This window comes from Nyctereutes procyonoides, unplaced genomic scaffold (genome assembly GCF_905146905.1).
Source record: "Nyctereutes procyonoides isolate TBG_1078 unplaced genomic scaffold, NYPRO_anot_genome, whole genome shotgun sequence".
NCBI classification, from domain to species: Eukaryota; Metazoa; Chordata; class Mammalia; order Carnivora; family Canidae; genus Nyctereutes; species Nyctereutes procyonoides.
In genome coordinates, this window is record NW_026575049.1 from 1,275,252 (window position 1) to 1,297,425 (window position 22,174).

General features: G+C 59.0%; 2 protein-coding genes across 7 annotated transcripts; one reads left to right on the forward strand and one right to left on the reverse strand.

Moving 5' to 3' along the window:
- The first annotated feature begins 210 nt into the window (after positions 1–210).
- Positions 211–6,178, forward strand: NAB2 (NGFI-A binding protein 2). The gene is given in 8 exon segments (XM_055328476.1): positions 211–521; positions 1,942–2,627; positions 2,630–2,814; positions 3,239–3,372; positions 3,632–3,683; positions 3,777–3,909; positions 4,115–4,306; positions 5,305–6,178. Coding segments are annotated over 8 exon segments (1,575 nt in total). The 5' UTR covers positions 211–438; the 3' UTR covers positions 5,415–6,178.
- On the reverse strand, positions 6,118–20,605 carry STAT6 (signal transducer and activator of transcription 6). Of its 6 annotated transcripts, none has more exons than XM_055328471.1 (23): positions 19,931–20,068; positions 19,461–19,751; positions 16,667–16,806; positions 16,102–16,240; positions 15,703–15,786; positions 15,132–15,270; positions 14,953–15,005; positions 14,601–14,749; positions 13,880–14,011; positions 13,563–13,751; positions 13,171–13,258; positions 12,912–13,034; positions 12,319–12,411; positions 11,722–11,928; positions 10,331–10,425; positions 10,101–10,237; positions 9,642–9,788; positions 9,368–9,431; positions 9,153–9,263; positions 8,875–8,958; positions 7,772–7,837; positions 7,552–7,680; positions 6,118–7,461 (listed from the first exon to the last, which is right to left on the reverse strand). In XM_055328471.1, the coding sequence occupies exons 3-23, from the start codon at positions 16,780–16,782 to the stop codon at positions 7,272–7,274; spliced, it is 2,535 nt and encodes an 844-aa protein (XP_055184446.1). In that variant the 5' UTR covers positions 16,783–16,806; positions 19,461–19,751; positions 19,931–20,068; the 3' UTR covers positions 6,118–7,271. The 6 variants fall into 6 exon arrangements, with proteins under 6 accessions (XP_055184446.1, XP_055184447.1, XP_055184445.1 ...); XM_055328472.1 differs by having other exon boundaries at positions 19,635–19,751; positions 19,889–20,051; XM_055328470.1 differs by having other exon boundaries at positions 19,889–20,050.
- Positions 20,606–22,174: the final 1,569 nt, after the last annotated feature.

The window sequence follows — 22,174 nt, forward strand, 5'->3', positions numbered from 1 at the left end:
GCGGGGGCGGCACCGCGCGACCTCGCCCCGCCCCCCGCGGCCCGGCCCCGGCCCCCCCGGCCCCCCGCCCCCCGCTCCACGCCCCCTCCCCCCGGCCCCGCCTCCCGCCGTCGCTCCGCCGCGGTGCCTGCACCGCGGCCCGGAGGCCCGGGCGCCCGCCCCCCGCCCCCGGCGCCCGCCCCCGGCGCTGCCCACGCCCTCCGCCCGCCCGGCAGCCAGCGCAGCGCCGGGCCTCGCTCCCCGTGCGTCCTGCGGGGGCGGCGGCGCGGAGAGGCGGCAGGCGCAGCCGGGGAGGGGGGGGCCGAGGCACAGAGGCGCGGAGGCTCGCCGAGAGGAGACGTGGAGGGAGGGACGGAGCCCGGACCGCGGCCGCGGCAGCGCGCGCCAGGCGCCGAGCGCGGGGCACCGAGAGGGGCAGCCTGCGGCCGCCGGCCGTCCATGCGCAGGGCGCCCTCCCCCACAGCCGAGCAGCCGCCGGGCGGAGGGGACAGCGCCCGCCGGACCCCGCAGCCCAGACCCAAGTTAGTGGGCAGAGGGGAGCGGCGGGAGTGGAGATGGGTGGAGCCGGGCTCGGGAAGGGGTCCGGAGGGCGGAGGTCGGGGAGACGGGAGGGGAAGCGGGACGGGGGTGGGGGGTGGAGACTGCTTGAAAAGGGGGTGCGTCTTCGAATTAGGGGGCCCGGGGAGCAGGGAGGGAGCGGGTGAAGCTGGATGTGAAACAGTGAGACCTAATTCTCCATCCCCCTTTTCTCGGCCGCCGCGGTCTGGCGCGTGAACCCCTTGCAAGCAATGTGGGGGCCCCCGAGCGCCAGGGGAAGTCCTGGAGCTCTGGCCGGCCACGGGGCCGGGGAGGGCCGCCGAGCGCCCCGCTCTCCGTCGGTACGGAGTGCGCGGGCCCCAGGGTCCGGGAGGAGCGGCGCCGCCGAGCCCGAGCCCGAGCCCCAGCCCCAGCCCCGGAGCATCCGCAGGGCCGTGGAGACGCGGGGCTGGCCGTAGGCGCCCCTTCTCCTCTCTGTAGCTTTATTTACGGCCCGCGGAGGGGAGTTTCGGTGTGCAGCGCCTCCCTCGGGGGCCTCGAGCCTCTCCCCCGCTCCACTTGGAGGTGTGGGTGGAAAATGAGGGAGAGGAGGGAGGTGGGAGCCCCCAGGCGGTTTTCGCCCACGGACGCTGCCACTGTAGGAGTGTGCGTGGGCGGAACGGCCCCAGAGCAGAACAATTGAGGCACTCCTCCCGGCCGAGCCTGAGCCGAAGGGACCGGCCTACCTACCCAGCAGGTGGGGAGGGTCACTGCCGGGAGAGGGGCCCTCGGAGGGGCCCTGGGCAGCCCGGACAGGGAGGGGAGGGCCCGAGCAGTCAGGGGAGCAGCTCAGGGGAGCGCAGCCGGGCTCGCCGAGTGGGAAAGGGCCACACCCCTCCCTCGCAGCCACCTGGGTAGGATGCCACCAGGCAGTGAAACTGGCCGGCAGTGGTCTCAGGAGCCCACTGTGGGGAGGACACGGGGTCCTACGTGCACTTCAATTTGGAAAGTCACCTTGAGTAATGGTGGGACTGCCGGGTGTTTAGGGCGGAGGGTGAAGACCCGTGCTGAGGGGAGGAGGAGGCCCAGCCATCCCGGGGGGCGCGGTGGCTGGCCTCAGTGCTCCTGGTCTCCTTGCCCCAAGGCAGAAAAGTAAAAACTGAGAATGGTAGCAAAGAGTCTTTGGGTTCAGCCTAGACTGGGCTGACTTGTGGCCAGTCTGGGGTGGCACTGGGGTGTTTCTGTCTCTGGGTAATGCCCAGTCCTCATAGTCTGTGCTCAAGCTTGGGTATCCGGCGGAGCGAGCCTTCAGAGGAGGGGGATGAGAAGCAGGCAGGGAAGAGGATGCAGGCGAGTGTTGGGTGGGTACCCAGCAGGGGGACCTGTACTGACTGCCTTCCTCTCTACCGCACTCCTCCTTTCCAGGCCCAGTGCCCGAGCCATGGCACTGCCTCGGACACTGGGGGAGCTGCAGCTGTACCGGGTCCTGCAGCGCGCCAATCTGCTTTCCTACTATGAGACCTTCATCCAGCAGGGAGGGGACGACGTGCAGCAACTGTGCGAGGCCGGTGAGGAGGAGTTCCTGGAGATTATGGCCCTTGTGGGCATGGCCACCAAGCCGCTCCATGTCCGACGCCTGCAGAAGGCCCTGAGAGAATGGGCCACCAACCCAGGGCTCTTCAGCCAGCCTGTGCCTGCTGTGCCTGTTTCCAGTATTCCACTTTTCAAGATCTCCGAGACTGCAGGCACCCGGAAAGGGAGCATGAGCAACGGGCACAGCAGCCCAGGGGAAAAGGCAGGCAGTGCCCGCAGTTTCAGCCCCAAGAGCCCCCTTGAACTTGGAGAGAAGCTGTCACCGCTGCCTGGGGGACCTGGGGCAGGAGACCCCCGGATCTGGCCAGGACGGAGCACTCCAGAGTCCGACGTTGGGGCGGGAGGAGAAGAGGAGGCAGGCTCACCCCCCTTCTCCCCACCTGCAGGGGGAGGAGTCCCTGAGGGGACTGGGGCTGGGGGGCTGGCAGCAGCCGGGGCTGGGGGTGGCCCAGATCGACTGGAACCGGAGATGGTGCGCATGGTGGTGGAGAGTGTGGAGAGGATCTTCCGGAGCTTCCCAGGGGGGACGCAGGGGAGGTAACGTCCCTGCTGAAGCTGAACAAGAAGCTGGCTCGGAGCGTAGGGCACATCTTTGAGATGGACGATAACGACAGCCAGAAGGAGGAGGAGATCCGCAAATACAGCATCATTTATGGCCGTTTTGACTCCAAACGGAGGGAGGGCAAGCAGCTTAGCCTGCATGAGGTGAGGACCCCAGGCAGTATTGCGCTCGGCCCCCAGGTCTCAGCCTATTTGCCTTAGAGAATCTTCCCACTTCCCAGGTCTGTTTCACTGCCTCTTGACCAGGACCCCACGCCCCCCACCCCAACGGCCCAACCCCAGCCACTGCAGTGCTGCCCTCCTCAACTAAGGGGGATGCAGAGGTGCAGGCGAGAGCCCGGGTGTCCTGCTCTGTGCTCCTCAGGACCCCACAGGTGGAGGGGGCTCCCAGCGTTCCTAGGAAGCCGTGGGTGCTGGCCTCCGTCTTGGTCCTTCCGGAAGCCACGTACTATCATCCTCAGCAACACCTGAGGGGTGGGCTTCGTTGTCCGATGGTGAAGGGTGTGAGGAGATCTGGGCGAGGCAGTGGGGAGTCAGGATTCTGACGCTCGGGTGGCTCTCTCCACAGCTGACCATCAACGAAGCCGCTGCCCAGTTCTGCATGAGGGACAACACGCTCTTACTGCGGAGGGTGGAGCTCTTCTCCCTGTCACGCCAAGTGGCCCGAGAGAGCACCTACCTGTCCTCCTTGAAGGGCTCCAGGTGAGACTCTCTTTTCCAGGTCCTTCCTAGGTTAGGATTCTGTCAAGGAGCGGGTCACAGCCTCATCTGCTGCTTGGGTGCATCTAGGCCTTATTCCTACCCACCTGTACGTCCTGTCCTGCTTTCGCCAAGCCCGCTCGTCTGAGGTCTGCAGACTCCTGGAGTCTTGAGATAACGTGTGCTCCTCACCCAGTTCTGCGTTCCGCCCATTGTGTCTCCCTCCCCAGCTTCACCTTCCTTATTGCTCTGGTCTTCGCAGGCTTCACCCCGAAGAACTGGGAGGCCCTCCACTGAAGAAGTTAAAACAGGAGGTAGGTTTCCAGGGTGGCCGCAGGGGGTTAGTGCAGCATCCCTCAACCCCCTCCCATGCTAGGTCCTCATTTCCCCATTTGGGGCATCCACAGGTTGGAGAGCAAAGTCATTCTGAACTCCAGCAGCCTCCCCCAGGCCCCGAGTCCTATGCACCCCCATACCGCCCCAGCCTGGAGGAAGACAGCGCCAGCCTGTCTGGGGAGAGTCTTGATGGACACTTGCAGGGTGAGTGTGCATCAGAACACTTTTCTTCTCACTCTGGGGGTGGAGTAGGTGGGAGGAAGGAGCCAGGAGGCAACTGCTTGGAACAGGGTTGGGAGGCCCGGCTGGATGGGGGCAACGGGGCCTGGGCCAATGGGTCTGCTTTGCGGTTGAGGGTGGGGGTTCCGTTGACTGTAGTCCCTTACCTGATCCATGCCCATGCCCACAGCTGTGGGGTCATGCCCAAGGCTGACGCCGCCCCCTGCTGACCTGCCTCTGGCATTGCCAGCCCATGGGCTGTGGAGCCGCCACATCCTGCAGCAGACACTGATGGATGAGGGGCTGCGGCTAGCCCGCCTCGTCTCCCACGACCGCGTGGGCCGCCTCAGCCCCTGTGTGCCTGCGAAGCCGCCTCTCGCAGGTGAGGCAGCAGCAGTGCTGTCCCCAAGCACCCCTACCACCTAGGCCCCACCCGGCAATCCTGGTGTCCTGGGGCCAGGTGGGAGGAAGAGGGATGTAGTCAGAGAAAGCAGGCAGTAGGATGGTTGGGCTTCAGCCACTCAGGCCTTGGGTGAGGAAAGGAGGATCCTGCAGGGCAGTTCCCACTGGGGAGAGGCTGATCCTAATGGAGATCTGTGAAGGGGGCACTAGGGTGAACGGGAACAGAAAATGGGGGACGAGGGGAACAGAAAGGGAGGTCACCAACAAGGGAAGTGGAGGTAGAACTGCCTCTGAGAGGGAAGGGGAGAGTAGAGGAAGCCTTAGGGTGGGGTTGCCTAGCTTGGATGGAAGTAGAGAGGAGCCCAAAGGGGGATGCTTTGTGTGTGGATGGGGGAAGGGAGTAGTCCGCCAGAGGGCCAGAGCGGCTGGGCTGAGAGTGATGCAGCAGACAAAGCCACCAACCCTGGCTTGGTATTTTTAAACTGTGCGTGGGTGGGAAGTGGGGGTGGGGACTGGAAGGGGGGCTCTTCTTGGGGGAGGAGCTGGGAGGCTGGCTTCCTGTGTTCCCCCTTGATTTGGCTTCTAAGAAATTGGAGGGGCATGGTAGGGTAGGTGGGGCCTGGGAGGGGGCCAGGGATGAGTGGGGGCGGCAGAGCCTGGGAGGGGGGAGGGGGAGAGGTCAGAGCCAAGCCACCCCCACAGCTCCTGACAGAACCAGAAATTCCAGCAGAACGGAGGCGGGAGAGACAGAGAAGGAGAGAGACACATAGAGAGCACTACACACAGCCAGAGATGGGAGGGGGATGCACACACTTGGCTACCGAACCCCCCCACACCTGTAAGCGTGCGGTGGGCAGGAGGCAGTCATTCACATCCAGTGGGTCTTCGCGGTCTCCTCTGCTCCTGCCTTCTGTCCAGCCACCTCTCTGCATTGTCTACCCCGCAGCCTCCTGACCTGCCTACCCCTTCTCCCCACAGAGTTCGAGGAAGGGCTGCTGGACCGATGCCCGGCCCCGGGACCCCATCCTGCTCTGGTGGAAGGTCGCAGAAGCAGCGTCAAAGTGGAGGCTGAGGCCAGCCGGCAGTGAGGGATACACTGGTGGCCTCAGACCCAGGACTCGGACTTCTGGCTCACACAGACTCCTACGTTCTCCATCCCTGGCATCTAGTCACAACCCTGGATCCTTCTGCTGCCCTTCTCCTGCCTCCCCACCTGCTCCATGGGCGTAGAACTATGGGGCTTCAAGCAATAACGAGCAGGGGCCTGGCAAGAGGACACAAGGAGGGTGCGTGGTGCCCCTTCACCCTTGCCCAGAGCAAGGGGGCAAGGACTCTGGCTCCAGGGTATTTGGGGTTCTCCCCTCCCTTACACAACACACTCCCATTCTCCGTAGCTTCAACCAGTGGTATGAGCAGTTGGATTCAGTTTGGACATGGGGGAAAAGGGGACTTCCCTGGTAAGGTCCAACAGCTAAACATGGCAATGCTTCCCCCCACAACTGGGGGCCTGGGAACACTGGACCTGCTCCTCCCCTCTGCTCCCCCATTTTTGTGCTTCTAGTTTGTTTCTTTAATTTAACAAGTGCTGCGGTGTGCCCACCTATCACCATCTTTCCCTCAAGTCCTCAGCAACTTTTTCCCTCCTGCCCTTTCTGGGGATGACGGGGAGGGTGGATGCGGGGTCCCCTCGACCGGCCCCCTCAGGAGGCCTGGGTTGGACTCAGGGTCTCCCGCAGCTGGGGACTGGACCGCAGCACCTGTCTGAGCAGTTAGAGCGTCTTTCTTTTCAGATCGTGTACAGTAGATTATTTATTTTGTTATTTTGGAATAAAATTTATTTTATGGCTTAGGATCGATGACCCCCCCCCAGGGGAGAAAGGGTGGCATGGGGATGGGGGTGTGGAGGGAAGCTGGCAGTGGATGGGGAAATAGAAAAGCAGCAGCAGGTAGGGCCCCCTCATACACTCAGAGGACCAAACACCTGGGCCTGGGTCCCCGACTCACCCCCTGCCTCTGGGGAGGATTGGCGTGTTGAGGTACCAAAGCTAGAGCCACATACAGATGTCACGGCCGGGTAGACCCACCGGGGCCACAGTCATACCAAAGCCGAGTACATGTGGGTTAGCGTGCATCAGAGAAGCCCGCACACTCGCCGGTGTCTTGTGCAGTGTTTCACATTTCCAAACTTGTGTAGTCACACAGGCGAGATCACATAGATACAGGTTTTTTGTGGCCCTAACGACTAACGTGTGTGACCTCGCTCAAGTTCACGCGCTTTCACCCAGCTGGCCGTGAAGCGCAGCCCTTGGGCTTCTGCGCCATCTCCTACATGTGACCTGACAGGAATTTGGGGCTGTTTGAAATTTGTTTTTTAATCTGGGCATTACCCACATCAGTAACCCGAGTGTACAGATTTCGCCACCTCCGCCAACCCAGGCTCCAAACTGCTTCTCCATCCCTCCGCCCCCCACCCCGGCTGGGACCTGAGCCCATCCCTCAGTCCCCAACCTCTAGTACAAATGTGTGCACGTGTCTGCGTGTTTCTACATGTGTGTCCTGGGCTCTGTCCGAGGTGAGCGGAGAAGTCCTCCTCCGAGCCCTCACCTGTGCTCTTGCCCAGCCCCTTTCCTACTCAGCCCCATCTTCCAGGGAGAGCTGCGTGTGTGTGCTGCGTGTGCAGGCGTGTTGGGGCGTGTCTCACTTTGGAACCTGAATTTCCCTTCCAGCGTTGGAAGGGGGAGGACAGAGGTGTGTGGTAGGAGGAAAGGAGTGGATAGGCTCCACCCACTGCATTTTCCTGGCAGTCTTTTCCTCCTGCCCAGGGAGTAGGTGGGGATAGGAGGACACTCTCCCCATCTGCTGCTTGGCAGGAGCATGGGTAGGTGTCCTGAGCAGGTCCGTGGGGATAGAAGAGCTGTGTCTCTGGGCTCTCTTTGCAGCTGGTATCACCAGCTAGGGTTGGCCCTTAGGTCCAGATGGGACATTGAGATCCCAGACTGCCCATAGTGAGAGGGCTGCAGGAGGGGCTGGGTTCCCAAGGACCCTCCCCCTGATTCCCCTTGCCCCTCCAGGAGAAGCTTGGTGAGGTCCTGTTCAGTAGGAGGCAGCAAGGGTGGGAACATGTCTTCACCGACCCTGCGAGGAAGAAGGGGAGAAGCAATAGGGTGGGTATGGCACCCACTCCTTCAGCCCCCACCCAGCCAACACCCCCAGGCGGCCACTCACCAGGTGCTCTGAGGGAACCCTCCCACCGGCTGGCTCAGGCAGCTGTCTTCTGTCATGGGCACATCTGAGCAGAGCAGGGGCTCAGGAGTGGACACGGCATGCTCCTGAGACTGGCATGGGAGGAGGCCCCTGCCAAGACCAGAAAAGGAATTAAGATGCAGGAGGGAGAAGGCTGGGAAGGAATGGGGAGCACGGGGCCAGGAGGGGTGCTGTCACTCACTGAGGGTGAGGTTGGTCAAAGGGCAGGTTTATCTGGCTCAGGTTGGGGGGCATCTGCAGGTGAGATCTGGAAACAGGAAAGAGGGCACAGTCAGAGAAAGGAAGGCTAGGCAAGGGCACAGTTTTGCAAAATCAAGGTCACTGAATACGGCAACAATTTCCAGTTCCTTTTCTTGACTGTATAGTCTTGGGTGAGCCGTGGGGGCTCAGTCTTCTCATCTGTAAAATGTGTATGTGTTGGGGATTGGACTGGGGGAGGAGAGGAGGGCTGAATTAGCAAATTTCTTTATAATTTGGGGGGAGCAGAGGGAGAGGGAGAGAAGCAGACTCCCTGCTGGGGGGGGAGGGGGGAGGAGGCTCTCTGTGGGACTTGATCCCATGACCCTGAGATCATGACCCTGAGATCATGACCCTGAGATCATGACCTGAGCTTAAACCAAGTGTCAGATGCTTAACCGCCTGAGCCACCCAGGCACCCCTGAATTAGCTAATTTCTAATGTTTCTTTGGACTCCGGTGGTTTTAAGCACCCCAGTCTCCTCCCTACCTCAACTCCCAGGAGGGGAGATGTCGTGCCTTATCTACGCGTTTTAATAAGCACCTGCGGTTATAATAAAAGTGTTACTTGGGGAAGAAAAATGTCTAGACCACTTCAAGGCCAAAACAGATGAATAAATAAAAATCCAGACAGCAGATAAATGACAGTGGATTTCAAGGGCAAAAGAGGTCATGTTAATTCTTAACATAGCTCTTGCTATGAGCTTTACAGGTATCACGAACTCAATTAACCTTCACAATAATCCCCAAGGAAGGTATTAGTAGTGTTACTATCAGTATTCCCCATTTGGCAGATGAGGCATCAGAGGTAGGCAACTTGGCCAAAGTCAGTAAGTGGTGGAGCTGGAATTTGAACCTGGCTAAGTCTGGACTTATCTTAACCACTTACACTTAACCACTAACATCTCAGTGGGGTGGACAGAAGAGAGACAGTGCTGGCCTTTCCCTGCCCCTTTCTCACAGAGGAGCCTCTCCTAACAAATGCAAATGCCCATCCCCCTTGGGGGTGGATATCCTTGTCCCCTCCCTAAAAGGTTCTTCCACTTACTCCTGGAAGGTTGGCAACACATCTTCCCTGGAGAGGGGTTGGAATGAGGGCATGGAGTGAGAGTGTGGTGGGTACACCTGGGACCTGGGGAAAGAAAGCAGACCCCCCCTGATGCCAGCCCTTTTCCTGGACACCCCCAACCCCCTGCCTCAAGATAGGGAATCCCTTTCACAGAAAAGGAAATTCCCTCCCAGCCCCCGATGCCAGCTCTCCCAGCTGCCCATGCTAAGCACCTGTGTGCACAGACCACTCCCATTCCTGTCCCTCAAGCTCCTTACACCATATCTGGGCTGAGCTGCATATTCATGGAGGACTCAGTGGCCATTCCAAGATCGTAAGTGGGCACCATGGTAGGCATTTGGGGCTCCAGGGTAGGAAGTGGCTGGTCCCTGGAGGAGGGAAGGAGGTATGTGTGACTGACCAAGGGTTGATGCCACCACTTCTTCCAGTAACTAGTACCAGGCACAACCGCCCACCACAGCACCACGCTCACCTTTCCACAGTCATCTTGATGGTAGCTGGGACGTAACCCCTGCCATCCTTACCCATCTGTTCAGCTGTTGTGGGGAGGAAAGGAGAGCCATGGAGTGCCCCGGGACTGGGGAGGAAGGGATGTGGGAAAAGTGGGCATAGCTGATGGGCAAGTTGGACAAACAGGGCTCCGAAAACGGAGAGGTGAGCCGGGGATGACATACAGTGTGTAGGGGGAGGGGCGGTATGGAAGAGATGGGCAGAGGAAAGGTTCAGAACTGCCAGCCCCAGCTCACGCTTGTAGTGGCTCCGGAAAGCTTCGTCCTTGGGTTTCTTAGGGTAGAGGTTTTTGAGCTGAGCAAGGTCCCGGATTCGGTCTCCCAGTGAACGAATGGATAGGTCTTTGGCAGAAAATGGCTGGATGTTCTCTATCTGTGGGGAGCCTACAGTAGGAATGAGAGGGCCTGAGCCCCTCTGTCCAGACATTCTTTCCCCCATCCAGCCCCTCTACAGGACCCACTCTCAATCTACCAAGGTGAGGAAGAGGAGAGCGAGGGTGGGAGTCCTGGGGAGAGAGACCCACCCATCTCCATCCCCACAGAGCTCACAACGAGAAGGTAGGCCGCAGAAGAGAGGAAAGAAGGTGGATCCTGAAGATCAGGCTTGGCATCAAGGAAGGCCAAGATATTTCCTTCCCAGAAGAAACCCCAGAGGGCACAGGCACAGAAACAGAAGACCGGCTGGGGTGACCTCACCATCCTGGCCCCGGATGACATGGGCAATGGTGATGCCCCCAATCTCTGAGTCACTGAAGCGAAGGAGGAATGTTCCATCAGGCTCATTGAGAAGAAGGCTAGTGACGTACTGTTTGCTGATGAAGCCAATGATCAGCCTGGCCAGGATGAAGGAGAGGATGGAGGGTAGGGATCCTGGCTGTGGAGGAGCTAGAGGTACAGCTGCTTGGGCCATTGGGGCAGGGACTCACCGATCTGACCAGTAGCTCCGGAGACAGCGCTTGGTGAGGTCCAGGACACCATCAAACCACTGCCAAAAGGTGAAGCCACGACCCAGCAGGATCTCCTGGGGAATGGGGGGGAGCTAGTGTGAACACAGGAGGACCAGAGCTAGGGTCTACTTAGAGCACTGGGCTGTGAGGGCCCACGCAACAGAGTCACAGAGCTGAAGGACCAAACGGGATCTGAGATCTCATCGATGACAATGGCCAATCCTCTCGTTTAACGCACCAGGCCGTACTCCAAGCCCTTTCCATTAATTAATTTATCTGACCTTTAGGAGCCTCTGGAAGTAGGTCCTATATGTATTCCACCTTACGAATGAAGAAACGAAAGCCCAGAAAGGTCAAGTAATTGCCCAGGTCTACACAGCTGGTGACAGGCAGAGCTGGGATGTAGCCCAGAAAGTCCAGGCCAGAGTCCCTCATTAGAGCTGTGCTCCACCCATCGTTAATTAGGCCTCGTGGAATTGGAGTCCAGAGAAGGTAGTTTGCCAAGTGTGAGTGTCCTGCTCCCTTTGCTAACATGTTCTACGGTCATGTAGACTTTTCTTTCTTTCTTTCTTTCTTTCTTTCTTTCTTTCTTTCTTTCTTTCTTTTTTTTTTTTTTTTTTTTTGACTTTTCTTTCTTTTACTAAGAGAGCAAGCAGTACCTGACTGATTTACCCAGCTGGTTATCAACCGCGACATTCAGATCTTCCCCGCCCCCACCCCCATTTCTTGTAACAGACCCGATTCTGAGCCACCTCATTTTGGAGGCAGTAAAATAGGGTAGCTAAGAGCAAGAAATATGGGGTTCTATCTCAGCCTCACCTGCTGGGGTGGGATAGAATGTTTGACAAACTACTTAACCCCTCTGAGCATCACGCTCCTTGCCTGTAAAATGGGGATAATACTAGTACCTACCCCAAAAGGATGTTGGGAGGGGTAAGTGAGAGAACACACACAAAGTCCTAGACATTAAAGTGCCTGGCGTATATAAGGTGTCAGCACATGGTAGCTGGTATTACTGTGTATGTCCCTGTGGGATTTCATCCTGGTTTTTGCAATAGGAACGATTTTCCTGATGGGTCAAAGTCATTTTGAATCAGAGCTGTGTTTACACACAATCTGGATGAGTCATGCAAGTCACTGGTAAAGAAGGAGGACAGAGGGCCCCGGGTCCAAAACATGAGGGATGTCTCTGGGCTTATCGGCCGGGCTGAAGGGTTTTCCCTGCCGGGGGTGACAGAGGCCTCCCTGGTGGACATGATGGGCCTTTGTGAAGACCCCAGCGGCCAATCTCTGGACCAGGATGGGAAGGCCCTGAGCGCCTCAGGGACAAAGAGCTTAGGGGCAGGAGGTCCGAACAGCAGGGGAATGACCTTGTTGAACTGTGACCAGGACACAGAGCGGTGCTGGAAGGCCTCCATGCTGAGACTGTTGTCATTGAAGATCTTCTGGGCTAGGAAGAGGAAGTGCTCTGGGAGTAGCCCCCGATTGGTCCCCACTTCGGCCATGAACTTGAGGTTCAGAGTTTCACACATCTTCTCCCAGGGCACCCTCTCAGCTACCACAAAGGGCACACGGTCCTGGGGTGAAGCGGGAAGGATGGGGCACTTCAGGCTATCAATGTCCCTCCTCCTCTGGAGGGGCCTTCATCCCTCCTGCCTCTCCAGAGCTGCCCTTCCCAGGCATTACCCTCCCCCCGCCCCCCACCCCCAGCTCGCTCACAAACATGGTGCTTCTCCAAAAACAGTTTAGGGGGCTACAACATGCTAGCTGCTAAGACTGGCATGAGAAGAGGTCCAAAGTATAAAAGCATGAGGTTAGAGAGTATGAGGAAGGAAGGAGTTGTGGTCGCTCCCATTTGATCAGAGGCCCTCCGCCTCCCCCCACAGTAGAGCCCACCTTGCCCCTGTTCCTCCCCTCCCTCCCTCCGTCCCTCCATCCCCCCACTGCCACTCCAGGTCTTTCCTCACCATCTCAGAGAAGGCATTGTCCCACAAGATGGTGGCTTTGGCATTGTTGTCCTGGTTGCCGTGGACAATGACCACCAGGGGCAGAGACAGGGCCTGGCAGGGTGAGAACAGGGGGATCTTCTTACTGGATCAAGGGGCTTCCTGGGGGGCGGGGGGGCTGGCTCTGAGAATGCAGGGAAGCTACTGGATTCCCACGACATAGTTAAAAGCTGCCGGTGTATCATCAAGGGATCTCTGAAGCAGATTAGGGCCTTACTGTAGGGAAGCGGTTGTGAGTCAGCGCTTCAGAGCCAGACCTCCAGGTTTCAAACACCAGCTCCAACACCTGGCGGCTATGTGACCTGGGCAAACTATGCAACCTCTCTGTGTTTCAGTGGACTCATGTGTAAAATGGAGCTAATAACAGTACTTACCTCATAATGTTAGTGTGCAAATTCTGTGTGTATGTGCGGTGAGAGAGAGAGAGGGAGAGACACTTAAAACACTGCCCTGGTCTATAACAAATGTCCACTAAGTGCCAGGCACCGCCACACCGCGACGCCTCGGGCCCCAGGGCTTTCCTGAGGAGTGAGGAGGTCCAGGGCCCAGCTCACCTGGAGCTGGACGGGGAGTTTGTTGGGGCCGAGCGCGAGGCTGGTGGAGAAGAGCACGGCGCACTTCTCCTCCGTGACCGACTCGGTGCCCTTCCGCTCACAGCGCTTGATCTTCTTCAGAAGCTGCAGGGGGGCAGCGAAGGAGAGCAGGGGTGAGGACAGAGGGTTTCTCCTGGGTTCCCAACAGCCTCTTGACGCCGTCCCTCATCTGGGGAGCCCTGCCCCCCTCTTCACCACCACTGCTCCCGGAAGCCCTCACCAGGTTCTTGAACAGGGCCGAGCAGCAGTTCCCAGGAATGCTGTTCTCCAGGGCCACCGTGTTGTTGATGATTTCCCCGGTGCTTTCCCTGGGGGGGAGGGGGAGGGGGCCAGGTATGGGAGGAGCCTGCGTCCAGGGGTGAGAGGCAGGAACTACGGCCCCAAGTCTCCATCTCCCCGTGTGGATTCTTAAGGAGAGTCCCCATCGTGGCCGAATCATGATTCCCCATCCCATTCCAGCCCTTTTGGGTCCTTCCTTTCCTCTGCCTAGACATCCAGGATCCACAAACCCCCTGGCCCTCCCTCCTCATCACCCTGCCCTTCGTGGTACCCACCCCCCCAGGCTCCTCCGGCCTCCACCGACCCCACAGGCATCCGCCAGCCCCGGCTTACGCTCCAGCCCCCGGCCCCTGGGGCATGCTCAGCTCCCTTGCTTGCTTCTCAGTCACCATGTCTGCCCTGACCAGCGGAGGCTTGGCGGGGGCCCCCAGGAACCGCAGACCCAGTAAGAATCGAACCCCAGCCTGGAACTTGGTCTGAGTCTTCAGAACCTGGGGGGGCTGCTTCTCTACCAGGAAAGAGCTGGATGGAGTGAAGACCCCGGGGGAGTTAGTGGCTGGGCCCCTCCTGGTACCCTTCCTTCCCACAGCTCTAACCCTCTTCCTTCCATGGGCTGTGCTCTAAGCCAGGCTGGGGGCCTGCGGGCATACCTGGTAACGAGGCTTCGCAGGACTTCATCCAGCCGGCTGCTCAGCACCGCCCGGGCCTTGGGCTCAAGCTCCCCACCAGCCGCCCCCACCTCCTGCTGCAGCTGAGAATAGATGTCCACCAGGCTCTCACACCTGGGGCCAGGACAGTGGTCAGGGGGCACAGAGCTCAGGCTGCCCGCTCCAGCACAAACCCCCTGCCCCTAAACCCAGAAAGAAAGCAGGATAGTGTACGCTGAGGGGTGGAATGTGCAGTAGGCGTGGCTGCAAGTCACCTGGGCTGAAGGAGCTAAGGAACCTGCCTTGACTCTGGGTGTGAGGTTCCTTCTCTGTGCCTGGACCCCTGCAGAAACCCAGCTGCCTCTTCCCCAGGACTCTGGTACCCAGGTCAGCTGCCAGCGCATATGGTACTTTTGCGCAAATTGAAAGATGCCTCCACCCAACAGACCAAATAGGAAAAGGCTTCCCATTCCTCTGGGCAAGGGGCTTGAAGAGAAAAGCATGGGCCGGATGAGCTCCCGCTCACACCCCGGGCCCTGGGCACACTTGTGCAGGCTGTGACCTGACGACAGTGAGCACGGCCCTGCTGGGATTGGCTTCTCTGAGTCTTGGCCATGCCAAGACCTGTTTGCCTGGTTTATCTCTCACACCTGTGGGTCCTCCAGCAGGGACAGCAGGCACTCGCCCCCAGCCCGCCCTCCAATCCTGTTAGTCTTGCCCCAACCTCTCTTGTAGTGGTGCCAGGCTTTCCTCAAAGGGTGCGCCATTCCCTGCCAGCTGCTGCTGCCGCTTCCAAATCTGGATCCTCTTCAGCACCAGGGCCTGGGCTGCCTCCAGCTCCCCAACAGTCTCCTGCAGCAATGTGGCCAGGGCCTGCGGGCAGGGGAGGCCTGAGCCAGGGCTCCTCACCCGGCCCCTGAGGGCAGGCCTCTTTCCCACTGCTCAGGCCCTCAGACTGTCCCCTACCCCACCGAACTGGTATCTCTCTGACACCTAATCTCCATCCCTCCACAGAGTTGAGATCCCTCAAGCACTGTGCTCTGAGCTCAAATTCCACCTCCCCATTCATCACGTACCTCCCTTGGCCCAGTTCCATTGGCAGGAGCATCTATCAGGCTGCGCAGAGACACTGAGGGTGAGGGCAGAAATCCGGGGTACACATAAATTTGAGGTTCAGTCAAGGGTAAGGGCCAAGAGGGCATCCTACCCACCCACTCCCCAGAACCCTCTTAGGGGGCCAGCCCCGAGCTCCCACCTTGGCCAGCCTCAGCCCCTGGCTGCAAGGCTTCTCGGAGAAGGCGAGTTTCCCCCACCCGGTGCTGCAGCCTTTGCAGTGCTGTGTTAAACTTCAGTTCCTCCTGCTTCCAGTGGAAGGGCATTGGCAGGTGACGGAACTGCATGGGAGGGACAGACGCCCAGAGGTGAGATACTCTGTCCATCCGTCTACACTAGGCCTCCACTCCCGAAAAGGGTACCTGCTGCCATGCTCCACCAGAAGGAAACAAACTACCTCTCTTGTCTGGCTCCCTTCCGCCTTGGAAGGATCTCCCTGACCTGGAATCTCTCACGGATAGAACTCTCTCCGGGCAGAATCAGCTTCTTAGCCCTTACCCTCTCCTCCCCAGGCCTCTCTTCCTTCAGTCCCTCCTTCTGACATTTCCCTGAGTGTGGCTTGGGGGGCGTTCTGACCCCCAGAACCTCCTTTGGTCATCCTGGGCCTAAAACATCAAGCCTTTCTTGAAGTTCAAATTCCTTCTAGTTTCTCATGGCTCAGGCTAAAGTCCCAGGGAGATGAGCTGAGGTGGGAGGTGGGGTATTAGCATTACCTGTTCCATAACAGCTTTTTTCTCCCCTTGAAGTATTTGTCTAAAAGTGGCCACCAGCTTCAGGGGGTCCCTTTGATATATGCTCTAGAGAAATGAAAAGTGGCAGGCTGGGTTAGGCTGGCTCTCACCCATGTCCTCCCCCTCCAATCCACGCTCCTCCCCTCCAATCGTGAGCACACCACACACAACTCCGAAGGGCAGCACCGCTGTAGAGTCCAGAAGTTTTCATGCATTTGCATGCTTTTAAAACCCAATTTGCATGCTAGCTAACAGCTAACCAGGGGAACACCAATTTGCTTCCAGCATCCAAACAACTTCTTCCAGTGTCCAAGGCTGACCCCAGCTCCACTCCAGCCCCACCCAGCCTCATCCCCTTCCCTCCTGATCCCCGACCCCCACCTCCAGGGTGCTGATATGTTGCAAGATGGTGCTCCCCTCCCCCTGCTTCCCTGCTGAAGCCTGAAGACGCTGGACAGTGGCGGAAAGTAGGGCGCTAGCCATGTTGCAGCAGAAGGTGTCTGAGCCGACCAGGAACTCCCTGTGGGAAGATCAAGATGAGGTGGCCTCAGGTCAGGGTTTCTTCAGCTCTACTGATCTTCTGCGCCTCAGCAAAGGCTCAGCGGCTCCTTCCCAGTCCCAGTCTCCATCCAGGCCCCGTACAGCCTCCATCTAGGCCCCGTACAGCCTCCAACTGGGCCTTTTCCCACCCCTGTTTTCCAGCTACTATGGGAAGTGCCCTTGCCCCAGTCCCGACCTCCAACCTCTTTGGCTGAGGCTCCTCAGGGGGGCCACTCCATGTGTCAATGTGCACTTCTGTTTGGTGTGCCACAGACTCCCCACTAAATCTAGGCCACCACGCAGGGAATAACACATCCCAAGTCCCAAAATGGGACAGAGAAAACCTACTGAGAGGGAAGGTGAGTGGGAGGACCTGGAGGATGAGCATGGGGCAGATAGGACTCACCAGGGCTGGTTCTCTAGCCAGTCACTCAGGAGATGCCGCAGGTGTTGGGGAAAGTCGACATAGAGCCGCTGCAGTTTTTCTGGGGGCATCTTGGAGACCAGACTCCACAGAGACATGATCTAGGGTTTGCAGGGTGCCTTCTGGAAAGGAACAAGGCCACTCTGAGAGGCACCCAAGAAAGTTGGCCTATGTTCTGGGGGCAGCCAGCAACGTCCTGCAGACCCCAGACCCCAGAGGCCATCCCCACCACCCCTCACAGCCAGACAATCTCAAACCGGGGACATCTTCAATCAAGGCCTGAAACAAAGTAATCCCTTCAGTGGTGGACAAAGGGGTGAATGGGGTGGGAAGAGCTGAGCTGCAGCCAGAGGGCTGGGAAGACAGAGGAGGTGGGGAGAATACGGAAAGCTCTCTGAGAGAAGGCTGAGGACATGAATTGCAGTTCTGAGCTGGCTCTGGTTCCGTGGGCAAGGAACCTCCCCACTGTGAGCCTTGATCTTCTCATCTCATAAAATATGAGGCTTGGAGGAGTGCAGAACTTTCCAAAAATTTTTAAAGTAGTAGACAATTTTGGTTTTTAATCTGTGGAATCCCAGTTATATAAAAGGTATAAAACTGGGAGTTTCTCTGTTGAAAGCAAGTGTGGTTGGCCTGGAACTCTACTGCTTCTACTTCCCTCTCCCTACCTCCTGACCCCAAAGGTGTCCCTAGAGAAACCCTTCAAAATCCCAGGGCTCCACGAGAAAATTTGAAAACTACCAGGCTGGATGATGAGAAAGAGAATGGGAGAGCATTAATAGCTACCATTAATTAAGCACTTACTATGTCTGAGGCATTACATAAAGCTTATTATCTATAGCTTTGCAGTGATTTTTAAAATATATAACTATGCCTTTTCATAGGTGAAGAAATTGAGTCTAGAGGAGGTTCTCTAACTTGCCAAGTCCACTGAGCAAGTGAGTTTGGAAATCAGGACTTGATTCCAAGGAGTAACCAACCCCGTGCTGTGGGCACCTTCCACATCCAGATGCCATCACCCTAAGAGGAGGGGCTGTGGGAGGAGAGTTGAAGAAGCAAGGTGGAGATGGAGGAGAGGGAGAAGCAGAGAGAACTTGGGAAGAAGGTGGGAGAGACTGGAAAAAAAGTAGGGTTAGCAAACGCCTGGGCTGAGGAGCCTAGAAGCTGGGAAGAGGAAGCTAGAGGCTGGGCTACAGGCCAGGGGCAGAAGAGAAAAGAGGGAGATAGTTGAAAGGAGGAGATGAGAAAGCCGGGGCAGGGGGTTGCGGTCTCATTTCTGGGTGGGCTGCAGGGTGAGGAGGGTGGACTAGAGTTTTCCCAGGGGTCTCTCAGGGCATGTTTCCCATAATACCCCTTTCTTAGAGTGGAGAGAGAGGATGGGGATGGAAAGTCCCTGAGTCTCCCCCTACCCTGTACCTCCAAGCCCTCCTGTGGGGCTTTTAGCCCCTCCCCTCTCCCAAGACGCCCAAAGGGATAGAGAACAGAGGGGCCTCTTCTCTGGAGGCTCTTGCTCCCCCCACCTTCTGGCCCCTCTGTCTCTTTTCCACCAAAAGCAGAATCTTCCCTGCGGCTCAGGGTCTTCCAACAGGCCTTTCCCTACCACCTCCCGCCCTGGAGCGGGGCACCTGTGGGTCTGTGTTTCAGATTCGAGGGAGGACTGCACTCCTCTCTTCTCTCTTCCCCTCCTGTCCCTCAAGGCGCTCAGCCCTTTGACCCTCTCTCCCTACCCCAGTGGGGACTGAGGTAACCCACCAGCAGAAGGCAGCGCCCCCTTCCTGTCTGCACCCTGGTTGAGTGAGTGACACCCCCCTTTGCTCCTCGGGCGAGGCCTTCTCCGGGCAAGGCCCTGGCCTCCCTCCTGCATCGCCAGACCTCGGAGGCCACCCTGAAGCAAGGCCGGGCGGCGGCCCCCCTCGGCCGGAGCCCCCCAGGCCCGCAGGGAGGAGGAGCCGCGGCGGAGGGGCGGGGCCAGCGCGCCCCAGCACTGCCCACCCGGGGAGGCGCCGCGCGCGGCCACCGTCCTCCCCAGCGCGCTTGGTGGCCTCGACCCCATCACCTCGGTCCCTCGGTTCTCGAGCCCTCGGCCCGCGGGACCCGAGGATCAAAAGTCCAGAGCGCTCCTCGGAGCGGCGCGACCGGCGGGGGCGGGGGCCGGGGGCGGGGGGTCGGGGCCCGGGCCGGGGCGGGGGCCGGGGCGGGGGCGGGGGCCGGGGCCGGGGCCGGGGCCGGGGCCGGGGGCGGGGCGGGGGCGCGGAGCCTCCCGCGCGGGGAGGGCTGAGCCGCGCCGCCGCCGGGCAGCCTCGGCGTCTACAGCAGCCAAGCGTGGAGCGCTTTTCAGGGGGAAATTCCCCCTTCCCCGGGGCACCATGAGGTCTAGGTCTGGGGCTCGCTCACCCCCAGCCACGCCCTGGGCGCCGAGCTTTGGGGGACTGGCAGGGGCTTGCCAAGGACCCCCTGCCCCGGGCCGCAGCCGCCTCCCCTCCCCCGGCGCAGGGCCGCCTCCTTGCCCTCCTTTCCGCGTCTCTGCGGGCCCTGGAGGGGCGGGGGCGGGGGTGTGGAAGAGTGGCCCACGCGGGGAGGTGGGAGCGCGCGCCCTACCCACCGCGGCCCCCCGACTGCTGAAGCCTGCCCGCCCGGCCCCCCGGGGAGCAGCCGCCGCGCCCCGCGCGCCCCGCCCAGGCAGGCCCGAGAGGACCCCCGCCCGCCCGCCCGGCCGCCCGCCCGGCCGGCCGCCCGACGCCGGAGCTCCCCCGCCGCCCTCGAGGCATGCCCTCACCTTGGCAACCCCCCTGCCGCCGTCTCCCGGGCTCAGCGGCCACCGCCAGGCCCCATGGGGCTGCAGCTCCGTCCGGCGGTTCCGGGCTGGCCCTGCTCGCACCCCCCTCCACCGCCACCGCCGAGCAGCGCACGCACACACACACACGCACACACACACGCACACGCACACAACCTCTCCCGTCCTTCCTCCTCGGTGTAAGCACTGGCCGCCCCAGCCCGCTGTTTCCGGCTTCTCCGTCTAACCAGGTCCCTCCCTGGAGCTCTGACGACACAGAGAAGAGAAAGTGGGCTGGAGGAGGAAGAGGAAGAAAGTGGGGTGAGCGTGTGTGCCCTCCTGTGCCGAGTGGGGGAGCACGGGGTCGAGGCAGCCAGGGCTGGGGCTCCCGGCCTGGGACCAGACTGGCGGGGCGGCTGATCCCCACTTACTGCGTCCCCTCAAAAGCGATTAACTTTTCTCCAGAAAGTCACCTAGTGCCAGACAGAGCCCCGTGGCCCCACACTGTGTCTCCCATACTCGAACTTTTGCAGGGCCCCGCGGTCTGGGCTCAGGAGGAACTGGGCACCCCAGGGCCTCCGGAAAAGCAAATCCCTCTGGGCTCTGCGCTCCCTCCAGTGGAGGACCCTGAAAAGCAGCCAGGGAGCTCCGAGCTGCCTGGAACGCCTAGGTCCTCCTCCCCTGGCGGCGGAGCCCTTGAGGTCGCGTGACCACTGGTGCAAGGCAGTGGGGGAGGGAACCCCACAACTCAGAATTCTGGAAGACTCCAGGAGGAGTTTCTTGCCCCGAAAACCGTCTCGGCCCCCTCCCTACAGGGTCCTACTCCTCAGACCCTGGTGGGTGCCAGCACGACCCGGAGCTGCTGCCTGCAGGTTCCCAAGGGCCAAGTTTGAGTAGGAATCTGCTGTGCAGCCTTGGCAAAGTTCCTGTTTCTGTGGTAAACACTGAGACACACCCAGAAGCAAACACATGCATGTACAACTTCCCTGCCCCCTCCCCACGCACACACACGTGGGGGCACGCTCACAGACATGTCAGCCCTCGGAGCCACAAGCAGTCACAATGAGACGCAAACTCACAAACACAAGTCGTGCTCAGCTTCTGAGTCATCGTCAGAACTAGTGGATGGTTTTTGCAGCTTTTGCTCGTGGAAGAGCCGAAGGAGGCCAAGGGGCCTAGAGAGGCCTCCGGGCCCCCAAATGTGAGAGACAAGATGTATAGAAAGGGTGTCTCTGCCCCCCCCCCCGCACCCCCCACCCCCGGGAGATGGGAGGAGGTTTCTACTCCCCTCTTCCCTCCCTAAACAAGGCTGGGCTGAGGGGCCAAAGCTAGACCTATGCTGCCCCCTGGTGCTTGAACTGACTCCTAGACCCCAGCTCCCCCTCCCCCTCCTCTCCTTCCCCATGTGGATGAGCATGTGTGTGCAAGAGTGCACGTGTGCATAGGGGCCCCGGCCAGGCAGCAGAGAGTAGCAGTTAACAACTGGGAGTCTGGAGATAGGCAGATTGGGTTCAGATCCTGCCAACGCTGCTAATTGCACAACTCTGAGCACGTTACTCTTTGGGTTTCAGTTTTGTCATCTGTAAAATGGAGCAAATGATAGTCTTAACTCATAAGGTTGTGGGATTGAGATAACGATGATATACGTGCAGGCTTAGAGCAATGCCTGGCACGCAGTGTTAGGCACTACTGTATGGGCCAGAATAAGCCAGATGTGAGGAAGGCAGACGGGCTTCCCTCCTACACGGGTCCCGCGTCCTGGACTAATAATACTGCCACAAAGACAGAGATATCTGAGGCGTGTGTGTGTTTCCGTGTTCACTGTGTCTGGAAGGCAGTGAACCGAAGACGCTGTAGAGCAGGGGTGGAGATGGCAGGCAGGGAATCTGCCCATGGGTTTGTATGACCAGCAATGCTGGGATTGCGGTGTGGGCACAAGGGTGCTCGAGACACACGTTCCCGGGTGCCCACTCCGCCTGCGGACATCCACAGACAGTGGTTGAATTCCTAAGAGTCTCAGAAGGTCCAAGTTCCCCTGAATTCTGGCAGGAGAAGGGGAGGATTGAATGAGGTCTCTAACTTTGGCTCCTTTTGCAGGGTAAAAAGATGAGGAGCAAGTGCTGGTTGGAAAACAATATTTACTGCCATCCTCTTTAACTGATTGCACCAATGGGGACACTGTGGTGTCATGGAAGAACCTAGAATTAATGAACTAATTAATGATTAATTTCTTATGGATATAGACTTTAGAGGCAAATCCGAGTCCACGTAAGACTTTTGTGACTGTGTGTCAACCCCTTAAATGCAGACAACAGTTTAGCAAAACTCAAGGAGGCACTCCTCTTCAGGTTGTGCAATTGTAGGGTTACCTAGACTTTTAGTAATGACACTCCCTCTTGGGTGACCCTGGGAGTGAGTGCCTTGCTTGCCTCACCATCCTCTGGGCCCTGCCATTCCACCAGGTGGTCATATAGATTACTCCAGAAGGATGCCTGGGTGGCTCAGCGGTTGAGCATCTGCCTTTGGCTCAGGGAATGATCCCAGAGTCCCGGGATTGAGTCCCACATCGGGCTCCCCGAAGGTAGCCTGCTTCTCCCTCTGCCCTTGTCTCTGCCTCTCTCTCTGTGTCTCTCATGAATAAATGAGTAAAATCTTTAGAATAAAATAAAATAAAAAACTTGAGGTCTTTAAGGGGCAGTTGGTAAGCCAATAGCGAG